The sequence below is a fragment of the Zosterops lateralis genome (assembly GCF_965231275.1).
Source record: "Zosterops lateralis genome assembly, chromosome: 23".
In the NCBI taxonomy this organism is placed as follows: Eukaryota; Metazoa; Chordata; class Aves; order Passeriformes; family Zosteropidae; genus Zosterops; species Zosterops lateralis.
This window is the reverse complement of record NC_139783.1, coordinates 181,958-205,202: the sequence shown is the minus strand read 5'-3', so window position 1 is coordinate 205,202 and position 23,245 is coordinate 181,958. Positions and strand designations below refer to the sequence as shown.

At 68.5% G+C, this 23,245-nt stretch overlaps 5 protein-coding genes across 6 annotated transcripts; 4 read left to right on the top strand and 1 right to left on the bottom strand.

The window, feature by feature from the left end:
- Positions 1–376: 376 nt before the first annotated feature.
- Positions 377–6,178, top strand: VASP (vasodilator stimulated phosphoprotein; the record flags this gene model as incomplete). The annotated part of the gene is given in 15 exon segments (XM_083877142.1): positions 377–465; positions 2,299–2,470; positions 2,894–2,956; positions 2,958–3,063; positions 3,273–3,336; positions 3,477–3,512; positions 3,717–3,942; positions 4,188–4,208; positions 4,210–4,295; positions 4,540–4,585; positions 4,736–4,766; positions 5,002–5,047; positions 5,130–5,199; positions 5,313–5,370; positions 5,490–6,178. Coding segments are annotated over 15 exon segments (1,152 nt in total). The 3' UTR covers positions 5,528–6,178.
- A 128-nt stretch (positions 6,179–6,306) lies between these two features.
- On the bottom strand, positions 6,307–8,164 carry OPA3 (outer mitochondrial membrane lipid metabolism regulator OPA3; the record flags this gene model as incomplete). Its single annotated transcript, XM_083877255.1, is given in 4 exon segments — positions 6,307–6,460; positions 6,520–6,709; positions 6,711–6,820; positions 8,023–8,164. Coding segments are annotated over 4 exon segments (576 nt in total). The 3' UTR covers positions 6,307–6,326.
- A 1,377-nt stretch (positions 8,165–9,541) lies between these two features.
- GIPR (gastric inhibitory polypeptide receptor) lies at positions 9,542–14,919 on the top strand (the record flags this gene model as incomplete). The annotated part of the gene is made up of 13 exons (XM_083877141.1): positions 9,542–9,583; positions 9,840–9,927; positions 10,224–10,331; positions 10,570–10,691; positions 11,297–11,394; positions 11,877–12,030; positions 12,398–12,551; positions 13,084–13,144; positions 13,218–13,287; positions 13,394–13,482; positions 13,925–14,063; positions 14,651–14,692; positions 14,797–14,919. 13 exons carry the CDS (start codon positions 9,542–9,544, stop codon positions 14,917–14,919), a joined length of 1,290 nt encoding a protein of 429 aa, XP_083733267.1.
- A 476-nt stretch (positions 14,920–15,395) lies between these two features.
- On the top strand, positions 15,396–18,469 carry FBXO46 (F-box protein 46). 2 transcript variants are annotated; one of them, XM_083877124.1, is made up of 2 exons: positions 15,396–15,466; positions 16,549–18,469. In XM_083877124.1, the coding sequence occupies exon 2, from the start codon at positions 16,613–16,615 to the stop codon at positions 18,425–18,427; it is 1,815 nt and encodes a 604-aa protein (XP_083733250.1). In that variant the 5' UTR covers positions 15,396–15,466; positions 16,549–16,612; the 3' UTR covers positions 18,428–18,469. The 2 variants fall into 2 exon arrangements, with proteins under 2 accessions (XP_083733250.1, XP_083733251.1); XM_083877125.1 differs by having other exon boundaries at positions 15,427–15,579.
- Positions 18,470–19,347: 878 nt separating this feature from the next.
- LOC310918286 (glutaminyl-peptide cyclotransferase-like protein) lies at positions 19,348–23,165 on the top strand (the record flags this gene model as incomplete). The annotated part of the gene is made up of 7 exons (XM_083877140.1): positions 19,348–19,590; positions 19,993–20,133; positions 20,571–20,882; positions 21,439–21,588; positions 21,951–22,050; positions 22,498–22,614; positions 23,012–23,165. 7 exons carry the CDS (start codon positions 19,348–19,350, stop codon positions 23,155–23,157), a joined length of 1,209 nt encoding a protein of 402 aa, XP_083733266.1. The 3' UTR covers positions 23,158–23,165.
- Between the last annotated feature and the right edge of the window lie 80 nt (positions 23,166–23,245).

Sequence of the window (23,245 nt, the reverse complement as noted above, 5' to 3'; positions counted from 1 at the left end):
AACAGCATGGGGACACCATGGGGACATTGGATTATACTGGGCTATACTGGGGGGACACTGGGGGACACTGGGACATACTGGACTATACTGGGGGGACACTGGGGGGACACTGGGGAGCACTGGGGGACACTGGGGGACACTGGGACATACTGGGGGACACTGGGGGGACACTGGGGGGACACTGGGCTATACTGGTCCATACTGGTCTATACTGGGCTGACCTCAGGGTGACACCGGCCGTTCCCGGCCCCCCCTCGCCCCCCCGCGCCGCCGTTGCCGCTCTGGGGGCGGGGCAGGGGGCGGGGCCGTTACCGGGAGGGGGCGGGGCCGGGCCACGGGGGGCGGGGCCGTTACCGGGAGGGGGCGGGGCCGGGCCATGGGGGGCGGGGCCTCTCGCCCGGACCGGCGGGTCCGGCCCCCGCCGCCACCGGAAGGGCCCGGACCGGCCACCGCCGCCAGCATGAGGTGAGGGGGGGCCGGGCTGGGGGCGCTGGGGGGCGCTGGGGGGGACCGGGACCCCGCCCGCCGGTACCGGGGGCGCTGCGGGAGCCGGTACCGGCACCGGGGGGCACCGGGGGGCACCGGGGGTCGGTACCGGGGGCGCTGGGACCGGTACTGGGAGCACTGGGAGAACTGGGAACGCCCGGGATCGGTACTGGGAGCACTGGGAGCACCGGGAATTGGTACTGGGAGCACTGGGAGCACTGGGAGCACTGGGATCGGCACTGGGAGAACTGGGAACACCAGGGATCGGTACTGGGAGCGCTGGGAGCACCGGGAATTGGTACTGGGAGCACTGGGAGCACTGGGAGCACTGGGATCGGCACTGGGAGAACTGGGAACACCAGGGATCGGTACTGGGAGCGCTGGGATCAGCACTGGGAGCGCTGGGATCGGTCCCGGGGCACCGGCAGAGCCGGTAACGGGCACCGGGGGCGGCCCCGGTAACGGGCAATGGGGGGGGGGCGGTAACGGGCACTGGGGGAACTGGGGGAACTGGGAACGGGGAGAGCCGGAACTGGGAGCGCCGCGAGAACCGGGAAGTGGCACTGGGAGAGCCGGGAATACCGGGAACCGGACTGGGGGCACTGGGGGGACTGGGAATCGATACTGGGACCACTGGGGGCCCTGGGAGCGCTGGGAATTGATACTGGGAGCACTGGGAGAGCCGGGAACAGCGGGAAGCGGCACTGGGAGCACTGGGAACGGGCACTGGGAGCGCCGGGAGAACCGGGAAGTGGCACTGGGAGTGCTGGGAATTGGTACTGGGAGTACTGGGGGCACTGGGAGCACTGGGAGGGGACACTGGGGGTTACTGGGGGCACTGGGAACGGACACTGGGAGCACTGGGAGCCCCTACTGGGGTCACTAGGGTTACTGGGAGCACTGGGAGGGTCACTGGGGGGTCACTGGGGGGTCACTGGGGGGTTACTGGGGGGTCACTGGGGGTCACTGGGGGGTCACTGGGGGGTCACTGGGGGTCACTGGGGGTCACTGGGAGCACTGGGGGGTTACTGGGGGTCACTGGGGGGTCACTGGGGGGTCACTGGGGGGTCACTGGGGGTTACTGGGGGCACTGGGAGGGGTCACTGGGGGTCACTGGGAGCACTGGGGGGTTACTGGGGTTACTGGGAGCACTGGGAGGTCACTGGGGTTACTGGGAAGGACACTGGGGGGTCACTGGGGGGTCACTGGGGTCACTGGGAGCACTGGGAGCCCCCGGGGCGGGGGGGGAGGGGTTGCCCCGGGGAGAAGAGGAAGGAAAAGGGGGGGGGGAGGGGGGGGAGGTTTTGGGGTGCGGGGGGGGAGGGGCAGCACCCAGGGGTGCCCCAGGGCCCTAAATGAGAGGTGGGGGGTCCCGGTGCCCCCCCCGGGGGTCCCACACACTTTGGGGCGGGGGGTCCCCAATTTTGGGGGTTTCCAGCCCCAGTTTGGGGGTCTCCGGCTTCTTTTTGGGAGGGGATTCTCAGGTTGAGGGGTGGGCGCAGCCCCCAGTGTGGGGGGGGTCTCCATCCCTATTTGGGGGGTCTCCAGCCCCCAGCGAGGGGGTCCAGCCCCTTTTAGAGTGTCCCCATCCCCATTTGGGGGGGGATCCCCAATTCCAGGGGTCTCCCCATCCCCATTTGTGGTTTTTCTCTCACCCCCAACCCCGGGGGTCTCTCCATCCCCATATGGGGGGGGTCTTTATCCCCCTTTGGGGGGGTCCCCAATCTCGGGGGTCTCTCCATTCCCTTTGGGGGGGGATCCCCACTCCCGGGGGTCTCTCCCCTCACCAGGGGGTGTCCCCCTGTCCCCCAGCGAGCGCGCCATCGCCCGCGCGCGGGCCGCGGTTCTGCTCTACGAGGAGGGTCAGAAGCTGTGGGTGCCCGCGGGGGGCGCCCCCCAGACCCCCAGCTGTGTCCAGCTGTTCCACCAGCCCGGGACCACCGCCTTCCGCCTGGTGGGGCGGCGCCTGGGGCCCGAGCAGCAGGTGGGGGGCCTGGGGGGCCTGGGGGGGCATTGGGAGCCATGGGGGGCACCTGGGGGTACCTGGGGACACCTGGGGGGGCTTGGGGGGCTCTATGGGGGTGGGGCGGCGCCTGGGGCCCGAGCAGCAGGTGGGGGGCCTGGGGGGCCTGGGGGGGCCTGGGGGGTACCTGGGGGGGTCTCTGTGGGACACCCGTGATTTTGGGGAGGGGTCTCTACGGCAGACCCCTGGCCTTGGGGGGGTCTCTGTGTGACCCCCATGATCTGGGGGGGGTCTCTATGACTTGGGGGGGGTCTCTATGTAACGCCCCCCGCTCTGGGGGGTCTCTATCATTCACCCTCCCGTTCTGGGGGTCCCCAGGTGGTCCTGTCCTGCCCCTGGCCCGGGGGCTCCTGTTCACCCCCTGACCCCTCTGACCCCCCCCAGGTGGTCCTGAACTGCCCCCTGGCGCGGGGGCTCCGCTACAGCCAGGCCACCCCCCAGTTCCACCCAGTGGCGCGAGGGCCGGCGGGTCTGGGGGCTCAGCTTCGCCGCCCCCCCCGAGGCCGCCCAGTTCGCCGCCGCCGTGCTCAGGGCGCTGCAGGCGCTGGAACAGGGTGAGTGGGGGTCCTGGGGGTCCTGGGGGGTCCCTGGGGGGTCCTGGGGGGTCCCTGGGGGTTCCTGGGGGGTCCCTGGGAGGTCTCGGGGGTTCTCGGGGGTCCCGGGGGGTCCCTGGGGGGTCCTGGGGGTCCCGGGGGGTCCCGGGGGGTCCCTGGGGGTCCTGGGGGTCCTCAGGGTGACCCCAGTGTGTGTCCCCCCCCCCCAGGGACCGTCCTGAACTGGCCCGAGCTCGATGGTTCCGGCCCCGAGCAGCCGGAGCAGCCGGACAGGTGAGGGGGGGACACCGGATTTGGGGAGGGGGACACGGGATTTGGGGGAGGGGGGAAAAGGGATTTGGGACGGGGACATTGGGTTGGGGGGGGGCCTCTGCCCCCTCCTGGGGGGTCCCTGACCCTTTATCCCCCCCCAGGCCGGCAATGGAGGAGCCCGAGCGCCGCCCCGGTGAGTGAGGGGGGGTCTCCCCCCTGATCCCCCTCCCCAAATTAACAGGGGGTGTGTCCCCCTCCCCCCATTGACATCCCCTCCCCAAATTAACAGGGGTGTGTCCCCCCCCATTGACACCCCCTCCCCAAATTAACAGGGGTGTGGTCCCCCCCCCATTGACACCCCCCTCCCCAAATTCTCTGTTTTCTCTCCCCCTCCCCCGCAGGACCCCCGGCGCGCCCCTCCCGGCCCTCCCCCCCCCGGGCCCCCCGCCCCGGCCCCCTCCCCCACCCCAGGGGGTCCCTCCGGCCCCGCCGCTGCCGGGGGGTCCTGGGGGGGGTCCCGGGGGTCCCGGGGGGGGCCCCGAGGGGGGTCCCGGCCCGGGGGGTCCCGGGGGGGTCTCGGGCTTTGCCGCCGCCATCGCGGGGGCCAAACTCAGGAAAGTGGCCAAGGTGAGCTCGGGAATTAATTGGGGGGTTTTGGGGGGATTTTGGGGGGGGCTTGGGGGAGTTTGGGGGGTTTTAGGGGGTTTGGGGGCTTTTGAGGGGCTTTTGGGGGGGTTTGGGGGGTCTGGGGGAATTTTGGGGGGTTTGGGGGAGTTCTGGGGGGATTTTGGGGGGTTTAAGGGGGGGTTAAATTAATTAATTAATTTGGGGGAGGGGTCTCTCTTCACCCCCTGTGTCTCCCCCCTCCCCAGGATGAGGCCCCGAGCGGGGGTCCCGCCCCCGGCCCCCCCCCGAAGGCGAGGGAGCCCCCCGGGCCGGGGGGGGCTCATGGAGGAGATGAGCGCCATGCTGGCCCGGAGGTGGGGAGGGGGCACGAATTTGGGGAGGGGGACACCGGGGACATCCGATTTGGGGAGGGGGGACACGGAATTTAGGGAGGGGGACACTCCAGAGTCCCGAATTTGGGGAGGGGGACACGGGGTTTGGGTGGGATTTGGGGATGGGGGACACTCCAGAACCCCGAATTTGGGGAGGGGGACACTCCAGAAACCCGAATTTGGGGAGGGGTCCCCCCTCAATCCCCCCTTTCCCCCCCCCCCTCAGGAGAAAAGCCACAGAGGCGCCAAAGAAGGACGATGACGTCACCAACGTCAGTACCCCCCCCCCCCCCATCCCCCAATAACCCCTTATTTGGGGAGGGGTCCTGTATTCCCTCCCCCCTCCCCAAAACCAACCCCCCTCCCCAAATTGGGGGGTCTCTCCCCCTCCCCTTTATTTATTTATCTCCCCCCATCCCCAGCAGGAGGAGGCGGAGGCGGCCCGGACGGCGGGTGAGCGCGCGGACTACAACCCCCAGCATGCACCGCGGTGGGGGCGCGCGGCCGGGCACGGTGCGGGCGGCGCGCGGGGCACGACGGGAGCTGTAGTTCTCAGGCGCTTAAAGGGGAGGGTGGGGAAAAAAAATACGGGGAAAAATTTGGGGAGGGGGCTTTGGGGAGGGGGGTTTGGGGAGGGGGTCCAGCCCCTCTCCCCCCCCACTCCTCACCCCCATCCCCGTCCCCACAGAACCCGTGAGGAGACCCTGGGAAAAATCCAGCTCCACCTTGCCCAGGTGGGTTTGGGGGGGATTTGGGGGGGTTTGGGGTGAGGGGGGGTCTGCGGGGGTCCCTAATTCATTATCCCCCCTCCCCAAGGATGAAATCGGCCGTTCCCGCCGCCCCCCCCGAGTCCCACAGTGAGCTGGACCTGGAGCGCTTCAAACTGGTACCAGTTTGGGGGGGTTTGGGGGGATTTTGGGGGGTTTTGGGGGGATTTTGGGAGGGGTGGGGGTCTCTGGGCTGTGCCCCCCCCTCACCCCGTGTCTCCCCCGTCCCCAGGAGCTGCTGGAGGAGGTTCGGAGGGAACTGCACAAGATGAAGGAGGAGATTATTGAAGGTGGGGAGGGGGAGATGGACCCCCAACCCATTTCCTGACCCCCCAGACCCATTTTCTGCCCCCCCGACCCATTTTCTGCCCCCCAGACCCATTTTCTGACCCATTTTCTGCCCCCCCAGTGTTCCTGACGGAGCTTCGGAAGCGAAACAGGCCCTGACCCCCCCCCAGGACCACCCTGAGCCCGGATTTTTTGGGGGGTTTTGGGGATGTGAGACCCCTCCCCAAACCCCCCCCTCACATTTCACCCCCTCACCGCCCCTGGGGGGGCTCCAGGCCCTGCCCCTCCCCCTCCAGGTTGTGCCTTACCCGGCCAAGGGGGGGCCCGAGCCCCTCCCCCACACACTGTGCCCCTCCCCCCCTCACTGAGGACCCCGATTTTTACACGTGGGGGGGGAGGGGAAAGAAGGGGGTCCCCAAACCCCCCTTTTAAACCCCTCCCCCCTCCCCCACTCCGGGGCCTTTTTTTAAAGCCACTTTTGGGTTTTTCACTTTATTAATTTTTTGTTGATTATTGTTTTTTTGGGGAGGGGGTTTCTCCCCCGCCCAGCACCAATAAAATTTTCTACAAGACCCTCGTGGAAAATTTTTTTTTTTTTGGGGGGGGGGGGCGTGTCATAAGGGAGGGGCGGGGCTTAAATGACCACGCCCCATGTGAGGAAGCCCTGCCCACTTCACAACACCTGTCAATCATTGCTCTCCTTATCTGGCACCGCCCATTGCAGTGGCCACACCCAGCCTGAAGCCACGCCCACAATGACACACCCATTGTGACCACGCCCACAATGACACACCCATTGTGACCACGCCCATAATGGACACACCCATTTATGGTCACGCCCACAGTGACACACTTATGGTGGCCACGCCCACAGTGACACACCCATTGTGGCCACACCCACCTCCCCATTAGCCCCGCCCCTAAAAGGCACCGTGTGCACAAACACAAATAACCACGTTTAATGCCTGGGGGCGTGGCCTGTGACCGCGGGGGCGTGTCCTGAGCCCTCGGGGGCGTGTCCTGAGCCGGCGGGGGCGGGGCCAGCCCCACCAGGGGAGACATTCACAGCTTGGGTGGGGAGGGGGGCGTGGCCTGATGCTCCATGGGCGTGTCCTGGTGATTCCTGGCGTGTCCAGCCCCACCCTGCGCACGCCCCGCCCCTCCCTGGGCGTGTCCCCGGGCCCGCAGCTCCTCCAGGTCGCTCTGGAGCCGCTCCAGGCCCTCCCGCAGGTGGCTCAGGGTCTCCTCCAGGTGCTCCTCGCGCCGCCGGCTCTGCCCCGCCTGCCTCAGGTACTCCAGGTAGAGGCAGAGCCCCCCGACCCCGAAGACCAGCGCCTCCCCCCAGCAGCTCCGCCCCCAGCTCGGCCGCCGCCTCCTCGTTCAGGGGCTTCACGGCCGCCCCCCGGAAGCCCAGGAGGCGCATCTTGGTTCTCATCTCCACCCAGTGGTACACTGCACACGAAAGGGTTAAAAGTTGGGGAAAAAAAGTTGGGGAAAATCAGGAAAGGGGGCAGCAGCTCTGGGTTGGGGAAGAATATCCCTGCAAGTGTGGGGATAAATCCCCCAAAATCTGGTAATAAATCGCCCAAAGTTCTGGACATAAATGCCCCAAAATCTGGTCATAAATCACCCAAAATCTGGTAATAGATCCCCCAAAATCTGGTAATAAATCCTCCAAAATCCAGCCATAAATCCCCTAAAATCCGGCCATAATTCCCCCAAAATCTGGATATAAATGCCCCAAAATCCTGTCATAAAGCCCCTCCAAAATCTGGACATAAATGCCCCAAAATGCAGCCATAAATCCCCCAAAATCCCCCCCCAAACCAACCCCCAGATCTGCCCCAAAATCCTGTCACAGATCCCCCCAAATTCAGCCACAGATCCCCCCAAAATCCAGTCATAAATTCCCCAAAATCTGGCCATAAATCCCCCAAAATCCAGCCAGAGATCCCCCAAATACAACTGCAAATTTACTCCCAAACCAACCCCAGATCTGCCCCAAAATCCAGCCATAAATCGCCCAAAATCTGGCCATAAATCCCTCACCAAATCGATCCCCAGATCCCCCCAAACCAACCCCCAAATCCCCCCAGACCACCCCACCGCCAGCACAGTGTCCCCAGGTGTCCCCATGACCCAATGACCCCTCCCTGACCCCCGTCCCCTTGGGCGGGGCGGTGTCCCCTCGTGCCCCCACGCTGTCCCCAGGTGTCCCCAATGTCCTTGTGACACCCCCAGGACCCCCCAGACCCCTCCTCACCCCCAAAGGCCTGAAGGAAGGGCTGGGGCGGGGTCCCCACAATGTCCCCAGGTGTCCCCAGGTGTCCTCCCTGCCCCCAGGACCCCCCAGACCCCTCCTCACCCTCACTGGGCAGACCAAGGGCCAGAAGGAGGAGCTGGGGCAGAGTCCCCCCAATGTCCCCAGGTGTCCCCAGGCCCCTCTGACCCCTGTCCCCTCTTGCCGGGCGGTGTCCCCAGGTGTCCCTCGCTGTCCCCCTAGGTGTGCCCAGGTGTCCCCAGGTGTCCCCAGCCCCCTGACCCCTGTCCCCAGGTGTCCCCAGGTGGTCCCCAGGCCCCCCTGACCCCTGTCCCCCGGTGCCGGGCGGTGTCCCCGCTGTCCCCCCCAGGTGTCCCCAGGGTGTGTCACTCACGCTGGGCGGGGGGCAGGCAGATGTAGGTGCGGAAGAAGGGGGACGCGCGCGCCCCCGCCTTGATGCGCGCGGCCAGGGGCCGGCTCAGCTGGCGCGCGCCCAGCGTCAGCAGCTTGGCCAGCGGGAACGCGCCCGCCACCATCCTGGCGGCGCGCCGGAATGACGTCACGGCGCGCGGGAACTCGCGCCGGGGGGGCGGGAGCGGCCGAGGACACGCCCCCAAGCCCGGAAAGGGGGGGGTTTGGACACGCCCCCAAGCCCGGAAAGGGGGAGATTGGACACGCCCCCAAGCCCGGAAAGGGGGGGTTTGGACACGCCCCCAAGCCCGGAAAGGGGGGGTTTGGACACGCCCCCAAGCCCGGAAAGGGGGGGTTTGGACACGCCCCCAAGCCCGGAAAGGGGGGGTTGGACACGCCCCCAAGCCCGGAAAGGGGGGGTTTGGACACGCCCCCAAGCCCGGAAAGGGGGGGTTGGACACGCCCCCAAGCCCGGAAAGGGGGGGTTTGGACACGCCCCCAAGCCCGGAAGGGGGGGGTTGGACACGCCCCCAATCCCGGAAAGGGGGGGGTTGGACACGCCCCCAAGCCCGGAAAGGGGGGTTGGACACGCCCCCTGAGTGAGTGGGCGGGGTTTGGACACGCCCCCTATCGCTGGTTTGGACACGCCCCTTCCTGCCGCTGAGAGTGGCGCCCCCTGGTGGAGGGGAGGGAGGCTGCTGGTGGGGGACACGCCCCTTTTATTTGGGGACACGCCCCCTTTCCTGTGGGGACACGCCTCCGTTCCAAATTAGGGTACGCCCCTTTCCTTTATGGACACGCCCTTTTTCTCTTTGGAACACGCCCCCTTTTATTTGGGGACACGCCCCTTTTCTCTCTGGAGACACGCCCCTTTCATTTAAGGACACGCCCCCTTTCCCCTTGGGGGACACGCCCTCTTCATTTCGGGGCAGGCACGCCCCCTCCCCCCCCTTTTTTATTTGGGGACACGCCTCCTTTCCTTTGGGACACGCCTCCTTTTCTCATGGGGAAACGCCTCCTTCTCTTGGGGACACGCCCCTTTTATTTGGGGACACGCCCCCTTTCCCTTGGGGACACGGGGGGGACACTGGGGGGACACTGGGACCCCCCCCGATGACACTGGGACCCCCCAGGTGACACTGTGACCCCCCCAGGTGACACTGGTACCCCTCCCAGGTGACACCGGGACCCCTCTAGGTGACACTGAGACCCCCCTGGGTGACACTGAGACCCCCCCGGGTGACACCGGGACCCCCCTGGTGACACTGGGACCCCCCTTGTGACAATGTGACACCTCTGGTGACATTAGGACCCCCCTGGTGACACCGAGGCTCCTCCCGGGGGCGGTCCCAGGTCGCGGCGGTGCCACCCGGGGGTGACAAAAGCCACGCGCGGAGGCGACAGCGGCGACACGGGCTCCGGGACCACCCAGGGGACACCAGGGGACACCAAGGGGACACTCCGGGACCCCCAGGGGACACCAGGACCACCCAGGGGACACCATGGGACAGCGGGCAGCGACCCCCGCCCCGCCTGGAGCAGAGGTGAGACCCCCCTCAATGTCCCCTGATGTCCCCTGCTGTCCCCACTGTCCCCCCATGTCCCCCCATGTCCCCCGATGTCCCTCGATGTCCCCCCATATCCTCACTGTCCTCAATGTCCCCCAATGTCTCTGGTGTCCCCCAATGCCCCCCAATGTCCCCATTGATGTCCCCCCATGTCCTCACTGTACTGTCCCCCCAATGTCCCCCCAATGTCCCCACTGTCCCACAATGTCCCCACTGTCCCCGTGTCCCCCAGGAACGCTCAGCCCAGGCCACGGTGGCCGCGTGGCGCCAGTACCGCCAGGCCTGTGAACTGCACCTGCGCCTGGCCCCGCCCTCCGCAGGTGAGCCGGGACACCTGGGGACACTGGGGACACTCCTGGGGACACCTGGGGACACTGGGGACACCTGGGGACACCTGGGGACACTCCTGGGGACACTCCTGGGGACACCTGGGGACACTGGGGACACCTGGGGACACCTGGGGGCACCCGGGGGGACACCTGGGGACACCTGGGGACACACCTGGGGACACACCTGGGGACACTGGGGACACCTGGGGACACACTTGGGGGACACTGGGGACACTGGGAGGACACTGGGGACACCCCTGACCCCCTGTCACCCCCTGTGTCCCCAGGCCCGGTGTGTAACCGCAGCTTTGACCTGTACGCCTGTTGGGGGGACGCTGTCCCCAACAGCACGGCCACTGTCCCCTGCCCCTGGTACCTGCCCTGGTACCACCGAGGTGACCGGAGGGGACACCGGGGACAGCGGGGTGGCACTGGGGGGGGACAGCGGGGGACACCGGGGGGGGGGACAGTGGGGGATACTGGGGGTGTCCCCATAGAGGGGACAGGGCGGTGACCCCCGGGGAAGGGACAGGGTGGTGACCCCCGGGGATGTTCCCACGGAGGGGACAGAGGGTGACAGTCCCCGTGTCCCTGTCCCTGTCCCCTGTCCCTGTCCCCTGTCCCCTGTCCCAGTCCAGGGCGGGGTGGTGACGCGGCGCTGCGGCCCCGACGGGCTCTGGGTGACCGATGACACTGGCAGGACGTGGCAGGACAATTCCCAGTGCGAGGACCTGGCGCAGGTGCAGCCCCTGCAGGTGGGGACAGGTGGGGACAGGGAGGGGACAGGGATGGGGACAGGGAGGGGGACAGGGAGGGGACACAGCGGGGACAGCGCAGGGCAAGGTCATAGAGAAGTGACACCGCCGGGGACAGGGGGGGGTGACACCGTGGGGTGACACCGTGAGGCGCCACCCCGCTGGGACGCGCCACGTGCCCGCCGCTGTGTCGTGCCCGGTGTCACGCTGTGCCCCGCGTGTGTCGCACCGCGCTCCGGGTGACACCGTGTGGCGCTCCGGGTGACACCGTGTGGCGCCCCGCGGCGCTGGCACATGTGTCACCTCCCCCTCCCCCCGTGTCCCCTGTGCCGTGTCGTGTCCCCTGCTGTCCCCGTGCTGTGCCATGGCCCCTGTGCCCCTGTCCCCCGTGTCCCCAATGTGTCCCTCGATGTCCCCGCTGTCCCCGCTGTCCCTGTGTCCCTGTGTCCCCATGTCCCCAATTTGTCCCTGTGCCATGTCCCCGTGTCCCCCAATGTCCCCTGCTGTCCCTGTCGTGTCCCTGTGTCCCCTGTCCCTGTCCCCGTGTCCCCGATGTGTCCCCATGTCCCCCTGTCCCCAATGTCCCCCCGTGTCCCCAGCGCCAGGCCTGGCTGCTGGAGCAGTTCCGGCTGCTCTACACGGTGGGATATTCGCTGTCCCTGGTGGCGCTGCTGGTGGCGCTGCTGCTGCTGCTGCTGCTCAGGTACGGACACACCTGGGGACTGTCACACCCGGGGGGCTTGCTGTCACACCTGGGGACTGTCACACCTGGGGACTGTCACACCTGGGGGGGCTGCTGTCACACCTGGGGGACTGTCACTGCCACCCCCGCACGCCGCTGTCCCCGCCGCCGTGTCACCCCAGGGATGTCCCCATGTCCCCATGTCCCCCCTGGCTGTCCTCCGGGGTGTCACTGTCTGTCCCCATGTCCCCCGTCTGTCCTCAGGCGCCTGTGCTGCCCCCTCGTGGCGGTGTCACCCCAGTGTCACCCCAGGGATGTCCCCAGGGCTGTCCCCATGTCCCCAGCTGTCCCCAGGCGCCTGTGCTGCCCCCTGGTGGCACCCCAATGTCACCCCAGGGATGTCCCCATGTCCCCTGTCTGTCCCCATGTCCCCTGGCTGTCCCCATGTCCCCATGTCCCCTGGCTGTCCCCAGGGATGTCCCCCTGTCCCTGTCTGTCCCCAGGCGCCTCCGCTGCACGCGGAACCTGATCCACGCCAACCTGTTCGTGTCGTTCGCGCTCCGCGCCGCCGCCATCCTGACCCGGGACTCGCTGCTGCCACACGGCCACCCCCGGGGACAGCGACACGGCCACCCCCTGCACCTGCTGGGCCTGGAGGTGGGGCTGGGGACACCTGGGGACACCTGGGACACCTGGGGACACCTGGGGATAGCCTGGGGACACCTGGGGACACCACGGGACAAAGTGGAGATACCTGGGGACACCTGGGGACTCCTGGGGACACCTGGGGACACCTGGGGACACCCATGGGAGGGAGGGGACACCCTGGGGACAGCCTGGGGATGCTCATGGGGACACCTGCAGGATGGAGGGAACATCCTTGGGGACAGCTGGGGACACCCATGGGAGGGAGGGGACAGAGGGAGGGGACAGAGGGAGGGGACAGCGGTGGGGACAGAGGGAGGGGACACCAGGGAGGGGACACAGGGAGGGGACAGAGGTCGGGGACAGCGGTGTCCCGCAGGCCGGCCCCGCGTGCCGCGTGGCGCAGAGCCTGGCCCAGTACTGCGTGGGCGCCAACTACGCCTGGGCCCTGGGCGAGGGGCTGTTCCTGCTGCGCCTCCTGCTCGCCACCTCCGCCCGCCGCTGCCTGCCCGCCTTCCTGCTGCTGGGATGGGGTCTGTCACCTGTGTCACCTGTCACCTGTGTCACCTGTGTCACCTGTGTCACCTGTCACCTGTGTCACCTGTCACCTGTGTCACTGTCCCCGTGTCACTGTGTCACTGCGTTACCGTGTTATTGTGTCACCTGTGTCACCTGTGCCACCTCGGCCCGCCGCTGCCTGCCCGCCTTCCTGCTGCTGGGATGGGGTCTGTCACCTGTGTCACCTGTCACCTGTGTCACCTGTCACCTGTGTCACTGTCCCCGTGTCCCTATGTTACTGTGTCACTGTGTTATTGTGTTACCTGTGTTACCTGTGCCACCTCGGCCCGCCGCTGCCTGCCCGCCTTCCTGCTGCTGGGATGGGGTGTGTCACCTGTGTCACCTGTGTCACCTGTCACCTGTCACCGGTGTCCCCGTGTCATTCTGTTACTGCGTTATTGCGTTATTGTGCCACCTGCATCACCTGTGTTACCTGTGTCACCTGTCCCCCCATGTCCCCCCAGTACCCCTGTGTCCCCCCTGACCAGGTGCGTGTCCCCTCCCCAGGTGTCCCGGTGCTCTTCGTGGTGCCCTGGGTGGTGCTGAGGTACCTGTACGAGAACGAGGGGTGAGCGCACCTGTCCCCGGGCTGTCCCGCCCCCCCCCGAGGGGACACAGGTGACAGGGCGTGGCCCCCGCAGGTGCTGGGAGCGCAACGAGAAGGTGGCGGTGTGGTGGGTCATCCGCTGTCCCATCCTGGCGGCCGTGGCGGTGGGTGACACCCCGGGGGGGTGGGGGGGGTCCCCTCAGGTGTGTCCCCTCAGGTGTGTCCCCTCAGGTGTGTCACCTCAGGTGTGTCACCTCCCCCCCCGTCCAGGTGAACTTCGTGGTGTTCGTGCGGATCGTGCGGATCCTGGTGGCCAAAGTGCGCGCGCACCAGGTGTCCCGCGGGGACGCGCGCCTCAGGTGGGGACACGGGACACCTGGGGGGACACGGGGACACCTGGGGGGACACGGGGACACCTGGGGGGGGACACGGGACACCTGGGGGGACACGGGGACACCTGGAGCAGGTGGGAACATCTGGAGGGGGGACACGGGGACACCTGGGGCAGGTGGGGACACCCGATCCCCGAGGGCTGCCCCATCCCTGGGCCTGTCCCCAGGTGCGTCCCCGTGCCCAGAGGTGTCCCTGGATGTCCCCTCAATGTCCCCTCAATGTCCCCTCGGTGTCCCCAATGTCCCCATGCTGTCCCCAGGCTGGCGCGCTCCACGCTGACGCTGATCCTCCTGCTGTCCCCATGTCCCCACACTGTCCCCATGCTGTCCCCACACTGTCCCCACACTGTCCCCACACTGTCCCCATTGTCCCCACACTGTCCCCACACTGTCCCCATGCTGTCCCCAGGCTGGCGCGCTCCACGCTGACCCTGATCCCCCTCCTGGGGGTTCACGAGGTGATTTTCGCCCTGGCCGGGGAAGGGGAGGGCGGCGGCGGCCTGAGGCTGGCCCGGCTCTGCCTGCACCTGCTGCTCACCTCCGCACAGGTGAGACAGGGACACCGGGGACATGGGGACAGCCTGGGGACACAGGGACAGTGCAGAGACAGCGGGGACAGTGGGGACAGTGTGGGGACAGTGGGAACAGCGAGGAGAGAGTGGGGACGCGGGGACAGTGGGGACAGTGGGGGGACATGGGGGGACATGGGGACATTGGGAGGGAAGTGGGGACAGTGGGTGGGACCTGGGGACAGGGTGGGGACAGTGGGGACACGGGGGGACATGGGGAAACATGGGGACAGTGGGGGGACAGTGAGGGGACACAGGGACAGTGGGAACAGCGAGGACAGAATGAGGACACGGGGACAGTGGGGACATTGGGGGACATGTGGGGACATGAGGACAGCGGGGACAGGGAGGGGACAGTGGGGGGACAGTGGGGACAGTGGGGACAGCAGGGGGACAGTGAGGACACTGGGGGGACAGTGGGGACAGCTTGGGGACAATCAAACGGGTCTTTAACGGGATTATTTTGGGGCGACTCCGGGGGCCAATGGAAGCCCCGGGACCCCCCAACCCACCCCAAAGTGTCCCCAAAGTGTCCCCAAAGTGTCCTCTTGTGTCCCCCTGGGCAGGGCCTGGTGGTCAGTGTCCTCTACTGCTTCACCAACAAGGAGGTGCGTCACCCCCCCCCCCCCCATCCGGGGCGTCCTGTCGCGACAGGGCCCGTGCGAGGGTCGCTCATGTCGCGACACGCCCCCCCCAACCCCTCCCCCTGCAGGTGCAGGCCGAGCTCCGCCGGGGGTGGCACCGCTGTCACCTGGGGCTGTCCCCACCCCACAGGGACCCCCCGAGGGGTCACCCCCGGCCCGGGCCGCGCCCGGTGACCGAGAGCGGCTGCTGAGGGGGCGGGGACACCTGAGGGGCACCTGGGGGGCACCTGGGGGACACCTGGGGACACCTGGGGGGCACCTGGGGACACCTGGGGACATCTGGGGGGCACCTGGGGGGGGCACCTGGGGGGGGCACCTGGGGGCTCTGGGGGAGCACCTATGAGTGCTGGGGGGCACCTGTGGGTGCTGGGGGGACATCTGTGGGCTCTGGGGGGGCCGGGTCTCCACGAGTTTGGGGTGCGGGGGAGAGTTCGAGGCGAATTTGGAGCGAAATTTGGGGGATTTGGGTGTTTGGGAGGGTCCCCGAGTTTGTACCCTAAAAATAAACCGACCACATGACACTCGGGGGTGACGTGAGGTCATTGTGGGGGTGTGTGTGTGTAAACTACAACTCCCGGCATTCCCCGCGGCGCGGCGCCGAACGTCGCGGCGGGAACTACGGCTCCCGTGAGGCCCCGCGCGGCGCAGGCGCGGTGCGCGGCGGGCCCGGGGCGCAGGCGCGGCGGGGCACCCCGGAAGCGGCCGGAGAGGCGGAGCGGCCGCGCCCGGCACTGCCCGGTGAGCGGGGGAGGGGCGGCGGCACCGGGGAGGGGCCCGCCCGCCGCGGGAGGGGGAGGGGCGTGGGCGCCGAGCCTCGCGGGACGCCCCCGGGGGAGCGGCCGGGCCTGCGGGTCAGTGGCTGAGGCGGCTAAGGGGTTTAACGGAGGGGCCGGCGGCGGTTCGGACTGGGGGGGGATCCCGGTGCGGCACGGAGCAGCGGCGGGTGGGGGACGGGGCGGCTCAGCCGCCGCGCGGGGAGCGTTGAGTGGGTCCGGTGGGTTCCCCGCGGCCTCAGCACGGCGGGGCCGGGCCCCATAACGCGTGTCCCCCTCCCCCACACCGGATACCGGGCCGGTTTCCCCTCAGGCCGCCCACCCCCCCCTCGGGCCCACGCGGGACCGGGACCGGCGGCTCGGGCCGGGCGGGGCCGCCCCGCCCCGCCCCCTTCCCCAGGCCCCGCCCCTCGGCCGACCACGCCCCCGCGCCGCGCCGCGCGCCGCCGTCCATATATGGGCACGGCCCGAACGCCGCGCGCTGATTGGCCGTCGGCCCGGCGCGCGCGGGGGGGAGGCGTTAAACGGGCGGGGCGGGAGGGGCGGGGCCTCCGCGAGGGGCGGGGAGAGGGGCGGGGCTTAGCGGGGCTGGGGAGAGTGCGGTGGGCGGGGCTCGGTGGGGCAGTGGGCGGGGCCCGGCGGCGCGCGTGGGAAGTGGGGGCGCGTCCCCGCCATGTCCCCGCGTGTCCCCCACGGGTGTCCCCGCTTGTCCCTTCCAGGTGTCCCTGTGTGTCCCCCCCGCGTGTTGACCCCGAGTGACCCCGCGTGTCTCCTCCCGGTGTCCCTGTGTGTCCCCTTGCGTGTCCCTGAGTGTCCCCCCCGGGGAGTCCCCGCTTGTCCCCTCCGGGTGTATCTGTGTGTCCCCCCTCCGCTTGTCCCCCCCGGGTGTCCCCGCTTGTCCCTTCCAGGTGTCCCCCAGTGTCCCCCCCCTCGTGTCCCCCCTGCCTGTCCCTGCGTGTCCCCGCCAGGTGTCCCTGCGTGTCCCCCCCGAGTGTCCCCAAGTGTCCCCCCTGCCTGTCCCCTTTGTCACGCCGTGTCTCTCTGCAGGCCCGGGCGGCCCCGGCGCGGCGGCGAGCCCGGTCAGTGCCATGCGTCGGCCCCGGCGGCGCTGATGGAGCCCAACGCTGCCTTCCCGCAGCTGCAGCTCTGGTGCCCGCGCCCCTTCGGCACCTTCTCCCAGAACAAGCCATGCTCCTCTCCAGCCCCCACCACCGCCACCGCCCCCCGCAGACCCCTGGGCAGCGGCCGCGCCTCGGAGAACACCCCCCCCGAGCCCCCCGAGCCCGGCCCGGCGACGGCGGCCGCGGCCGAGGACGGCCGGGTGCTGCTGGACACTTGGTACGTCATCAAGCCGGGCAACACCAAGGAGAAGGTGGCGTTTTTCGTGGCTCACCAGTGCGGCGGCGGCGGCGGCGGCACTGGTGGCACTGGCCGGGCCAGCACCATGAAGGTCAAAGGCCACTGGGGCAGCGACAGCTCCAAGGCCAAGCGGCGCCGGCGCTGCTGCCACGACCCCAAATCTGCTGCTGTTCCCTGGGCCTCCAGCTCGGGCGACGCCCCCCAGGACTCTGCTAAAGACCCCCCTGTTAAGGACCCCCCCGGTGACGCCGCCGCGGTCGGGGACAGCGCGGGCGAGGCCCCGGACCTGCTGTCGGTGGCCGAGATGGTGGCGCTGGTGGAGCGGCGCGCGGCGCTGGCCCTGCAGAGCCTCCCCCGGCCCTGCGGAGCCCCGGCCCCGCTGGTGCTGCTGGAGGCCCCGGGTGGCCCCGAGTGCCGGCGCGTGGCCGCGGCCGTGGCCCAGTTCGAGCAGCAGCAGCAGCAGCAGCAGCAGCAGCGGGAGGGCGGCGGGGCCCGGCCCAACGGGCTGTGCCGGGGCGGTTCTGCCGCTGCCGCCGCCACCGAGTGTCCCCCAGGAACTGCCACCACGGCGGGGCCAGGCGAGGTGAGAATCGCCTTCCGCATCTCCAGCGGCCGCGAGCCCCGCCAGGCCACCGGTGCCACCTCCGCGGCCACCGGCGCCGTCCCCGAGCGTCCCCGAGCCAAGGACCAGATCACCTGTGACCTTTACCGGCTGGTCAGCCCGGCCCGGGCCGGCGTGGGGCTGCTGCTGGCCGCCAAACCGGGTGACAAGGACGGCCCCGAGGATGGGACAGCAACCACGGAACCTCCCGGCGGTGCCACCACCGAGGGCGTGACGACGACGACGCCGCGGGACTGCGCCTCCGGCTTCCACGTGGACGTGGTGGTGACGGGCGTGGTGGACCAGTGCGTGTTCTTCGGCAAGGACAGCGCCAAGCAGGTGACGGAGGAGACGGTGAGGCTGCCGGACGAGCCGCCGCCCCCGGGGCAGCTTTTCCTCCTGCCGGGACGCCGCGAGGAGCCGGCGACGGCCGCGGTGACACCGGGAGGAGGAGGAGGAACGACAGCACCGGGACCGGGCCGGGAATCCCCTGGAGGAGACCCAGCCCTGTGCCGTTTGTACCGCCACGTCTCCCACGACTTTCTGGAGATCCGATTCAAGATCCAGCGCCTGCTGGAGCCGCGGCAGTACATGCTGCTGCTGCCCGAGCACGTCATGGTGAAGATCTTCAGCTACCTGCCCACGCAGGCGCTGGCCGCCCTCAAGTGCTCCTGCCACTACTTCAAGTCCATCATCGAGACGTTCGGGGTGCAGGCCACGGACTCGCGCTGGAACCGGGACCCGCTGTACCGGGACGACCCCTGCAAGCAGTGCAAGAAGCGTTACGAGCGGGGGGACGTGTCGCTGTGCCGCTGGCACCCCAAGCCCTACCACCACGACCTGCCCTACGGCCGCTCCTACTGGATGTGCTGCCGCCGGCCCGACCGCGAGGCCCCGGGCTGCCGGACGGGGCTGCACGACAACAACTGGGTGCACCCGGCCGGGCGCAGGGAGGAGGGCAGGTGATGGACGGACTCACGGACACACGGACGGGACAGACGGACGGACGGACGGCTCAGGGGAGGGGCGGGAAGGGCCGCACAGGGATGGATGGATGGATGGAAAGGGGGAAAGGAAAAAGAAAAGAAAGCGAAAGGAAGGAACGGAGTGGAAAGATGGAGAGTGGGGGAGTTTGGGGAGGGGGTGGTTTGGGGAGGGGTGGGGGTGTCCCTGTGATGGTGGCACAGTGGGAGGTGACATTTCCCTCCAGGGTGGTGTCCCCACGGAGGACAATGGGGACAGCCCAATGACAATGTCCCCAGCTGGGCTGGTGGCCCCAAGGAGGGTGACATTCTCCTCCGGGGTGGTGTCCCCACAGAGGACAATGGGGACAACCAGTGGCGATGTCCCCAGCTGAGCTGGTGGCTTTCAGGAGGGTGACATTCTCCTCCAGGGGGGTGTCCCCACATGGGGACAGGGCTGGTCCCTGGGGAAGGAGGGGGTGGCCCCACAGGGCTGGTGGCACTGGGGAGGGTGACAGGAGCCCCCCCGGGCTGTCCCCGGGCTGTCCCCAGGGCGGTGATATCACAGGCTGAGGGTGACACCCAGGGGGTGACAGTCCCCAGGAGGAGGAGGGTGGCTGTGGCCACCCCCTGTGTGTCCCTCCGTGTCCCCCCCATGTCCCTCTGTCCCCCCGTTCTCGTGTCCCTCCCTTGTTTTCCCGCGTGGGCGTGGCCTCCTGCCCAATCCCCGCCCGCCGCCCAATCCCCGCCCGCCGCCCAATCCCCGCCTACTCCCCGCCCACCGCCCAATCCCCGGCCGCCGTTTAATCCCCGCCCAATCCCCGCTCCCTTCGTCACCCCTCTGGGCCCCGCCCCCTCCCTGCTCCCGCTCCCTCCACGCCGATTGGCCGCCGCAGGCCCCGCCCCCTCAGGCCCCGCCCCGCCATGCGGCCTGTCCCGGCCGGCTCCCGGCGCTCCCGGGCCGCAGGTTCGAGTCCGGGCCCGGTCTCGGGGCCGCTGCCGGTGCCGGTTCCGGGCCCGGGCCGGTTCCGGGGGCTCCTGCCGCGCTCCCCCCGCCCGGCGCGGCCGCTGCTGGCGCTGCTGGCGCTGCTGGCGCTGCTGGCGGCCGCCGCCTCCCTCCTGTTCCTGGCCTGGCCCGGAGGCGGCGAGAGCGGAACGGGCGGCGCGGTGAGAGCGGGGGGGAACGGGAGGGAAGGGGTTAACGGGAGGGGTCAGGGGGGGCCGGGGGGTCCTGAACCCTCCGGGGGACCCAAAAACCGATCCGGGACCCCCAAAAATGGTCCAGGGACCCCCCAAACTCCATCGGGACCCTCCTAATGTCTCCGGGACCCCTAAAACTGCTCTGGGACCCCCAAAACCGTTTTGAGACCCCCAAAAATGGTTCCGGGACCTCCAAAAATGGTTCTGGGACCCTCCAGAATCCTCCAGGACCTCCCAAAAGTCCCGGGGATGCCCAAAAGTGGCTCTGGGACCCCCAAAACTCCTCCAGGACCCCCAAAAAATGTCTCTGGGACCCCCCAAACTGCTCGGGGACCCCCCCAGACCCCCCAAATCTCTGTGCCCCCCCAGGCGCCCCCCGGCCCCCCCTCAGAGCGGGCCCTGCGGACCCTCTTGTCCCACCTGGACCCCGCCCGGCTCTGGGGGTCCCTCCTGAGGCCCCTCCTGCACGAGAGGGTCCCGGGGGGGCCCGGCAGCCGCGCGGCCCGGCAGGTGAGACCCCCCCAGTGCACCTGGGACCCCCAACATACACCTGGGACCCCCTTGGGACCCCCAACATAAACCTGGGGACCCCCCCAATACACCTGAGACACCCTGGGACCCCCCCGGGACCCCAAAACTCAACCTGAGACCCCCCCCCCGGGACCCCCAAATACACTTGGGACCCCCCTGGGGCCCTCAAATATACCCTGGTACCCCCTTGGGACCTCCTGAGACCCCCCCTGGGACCACCCTGGGACCCCCAAAATCATCCCGGGACCCTCTGGGACCCCCTGAGACCACCCTGGGACCCCCAAATACATCTGAGACCCCCTGAGACCCCCCTGGGACCACCCTGAGACCCCTCAGATCCCCCCAAACCCCTCCCAGCCCTCTCCATGAGTCCCCACCTGTCCCATGTCCCCACCTGTCCCCACCTGTCCCCCCAGCACGTCCTGTCTCACCTGCGCTCTCTGGGCGCCCCGTGGCACCTGGAGCTGGACACCTTCTCTGCGGCCACGCCCCGCGGGCAGGTGACCTTCAGCAGCGTGGTGGCCACGGCCGAGCCCCGGGGGGCCAAACGCCTGGTGCTGGCCTGTCACCTGGACACCAAGGTGCTGGCCCCGCCCTCACCTGGGGACACACCTGGGGACACACCTGAGGTGCCTTTCGTGGGCGCCACCGACGCCGCCGTGCCCTGCGCGCTCCTGCTGGAGGTGGCCACGGCCCTGGACGCGCACCTGAGGGACAGGGCGGGGCAGGTGAGGGCTGGGATACCTGGGGACAGGTGGGGTTACCTGGGGGGACACCTGGGGACACCTGAGGGGTGTTTGGGGGCTACCTGGGGGTGTCTGGGGCACACGTGGGGACACCTGGGTACACATGGGGGGAGCTGGTGATGGTGCTGGACACACACCTGAGGCAGAAGGCCGAGCAGGTGAGGGTGAGGACACCTGGGGGACACCTGGGGACAGGTGGGGGGTGTCTGGGAGGGCACCTGGGCCCTGCCCTGCCCACAGGTGTATGTTAAGTGTATAACAGGTGCCCCCAGGTGTGTCCCAGGTATGTGACAGGTGTGCCCAGGTGCCTCCAGGTGTGTGACAGGTGTGCCCAGGTGTGTGACAGGTGTGCCCAGGTGCCTCCAGGTGTGTGACAGGTGTGCCCAGGTGTGTGACAGGTGTGCCCAGGTGTGTCTCCAGGTGTGTCTCCAGGTGTGTGACAGGTGTGCCCAGGTGTCCCCAGGTGTGCCCAGGTGTGTGACAGGTGCCCCCAGGTGCTCCCAGGTGTGTCCCCAGGTGTGACAGGTGTGCCCCGCAGGCCCCGGCGCTGACGCTGCAGTTGCTGTTCCTGGACGGGGAGGAGGCCTTTGGGGACTGGAGCGTCACCGACTCCCTTTATGGGGCCCGACACCTGGCGGCCAAAATGGCGGCCCGGGGCCACCCCGCGGGGTCAGAGGTCACCGCCATGGTCAGTGACAGTGGGGGCTGTCCCGCACATGTCCCCAAATGTCCCCAATGTCCCCAATGTCCCCCAATGTCCCCATGTCCCCCAATGTCCCCAATGTCCCCAACATCCCCAGTGTCCCCAATGCCCCATATGTCCCCCCAGTGTCCCCAATGTCCCCTGATGTCCCCAAATGTCCCCAATGTCCCCCAATGTCCCAGATGTCCCCAGTGCCCCCCATGTCCCCAAAAGTCCCCAATGTCCCCAGTGTCCCCACTGTCCCCAATGTCCTCAGTGTCCCCAATCTCCCCACATGTCCCCATGTCCCCAATGTCCCAGATGTCCCCAAAAGTCCCCAATGTCCCCACTGTCCCCAATGTCCCCAGGAGCTGCTGGTGCTGCTGGACCTGCTGGGCGGCCCCGCCCCCGCCATCCACAGTCACTTCACCCGGAGCCACCGATGGTTCCTGCGCCTGGCGGCCATCGGTGGGTGACACGGGGACATGGGGACACCTGGGGGACATGGGGACACCTGGGGGACATGGGGACAGGGCTGGGATAACAGGGACACCGGTGGTTTCTGTGCCTGGCGGCCATCGGTGGGTGACACGGGGACATGGGGACAGCGTGGAGGGGCAGGGACACAGAGGGGACTCCGTGGAGGGGCTGGGGGGGGGTGTGGCGATGTCCCTCGTGTCCTCCATGTCCCCCCCATGTCCCCAGTGTGTCCCCGTGTCTCCAGTGTGCCCGTGCTGTCCCCAATGTCTCGAATGGCCTCATGATGTCCTCAATGTCCCCAATCCCCTCAATGTGTCCCCAATGTCCCCCATGTCCCCAAAGTGTCCCCAGTGTCCCCTCAGTGTCCCCAGTGTGCCCCCGCTGTCTCCACTGTTCCCAACGTGTCCCCAACTGTCCCCACGTGTCCCTTTGCAGAGCAGCGCCTGCGCCGTTTGGGGCTGGGTCACGTGGCCCCGCAGGCCCCGCCCATGTTCCGCCTCAGCCCCGCCCCCGGGCCCGTGGAGGACGATCACGTGCCCTTCCTGCAGAGAGGTGACGTCATCAGTGTCCCTAACCTGTCCAATGTGTCCCCAATGTCCCCAATGTCCTCTTATTGTCCCCAGTGTGTCCCCCCAGGTGTCCCGGTGCTCCACGTGGTCCCCACTGTCCCCAGACTGTCCCCAGTGTCCCCTCTGTCCCCAATATCCCCATTATCCCCGGTGTCCCCAGCCTGTCCCCTCAATGTCCCCAATGTCCCCATTGTCCCCCCCGAGGTGTCCCGGTGCTCCACGTGGTCCCCACTGTCCCCAGCCTGTCCCCAAACTGTCCCCAATGTCCCGCAGGTGTCCCGGTGCTCCACGTGATCCCCACTGTCCCCAATATCCCCTCTGTCCCCATTGTCCCCTCACTGTCCCCAAAGTGTCCCCAATGTCCCCATGTCCCCCTCCAGGTGTCCCGGTGCTCCACGTGATCCCGACGCCGTTCCCGGGGGTCTGGCACACCCCGGGGGACACCGAGGACAATCTGGACCCCCCGACCGTGCGGGACCTGGCCCAGGTGCTGCTGCTCTTCGTGGCCGAGTTCCTGCAGCTCTGACGCCCCCAAACCCCCAAAACGGGCCCCAAAAATGTCAAATGGACCCAAAACCACCCAAAATGGACCCAAAAAACATCAAATGGACCCA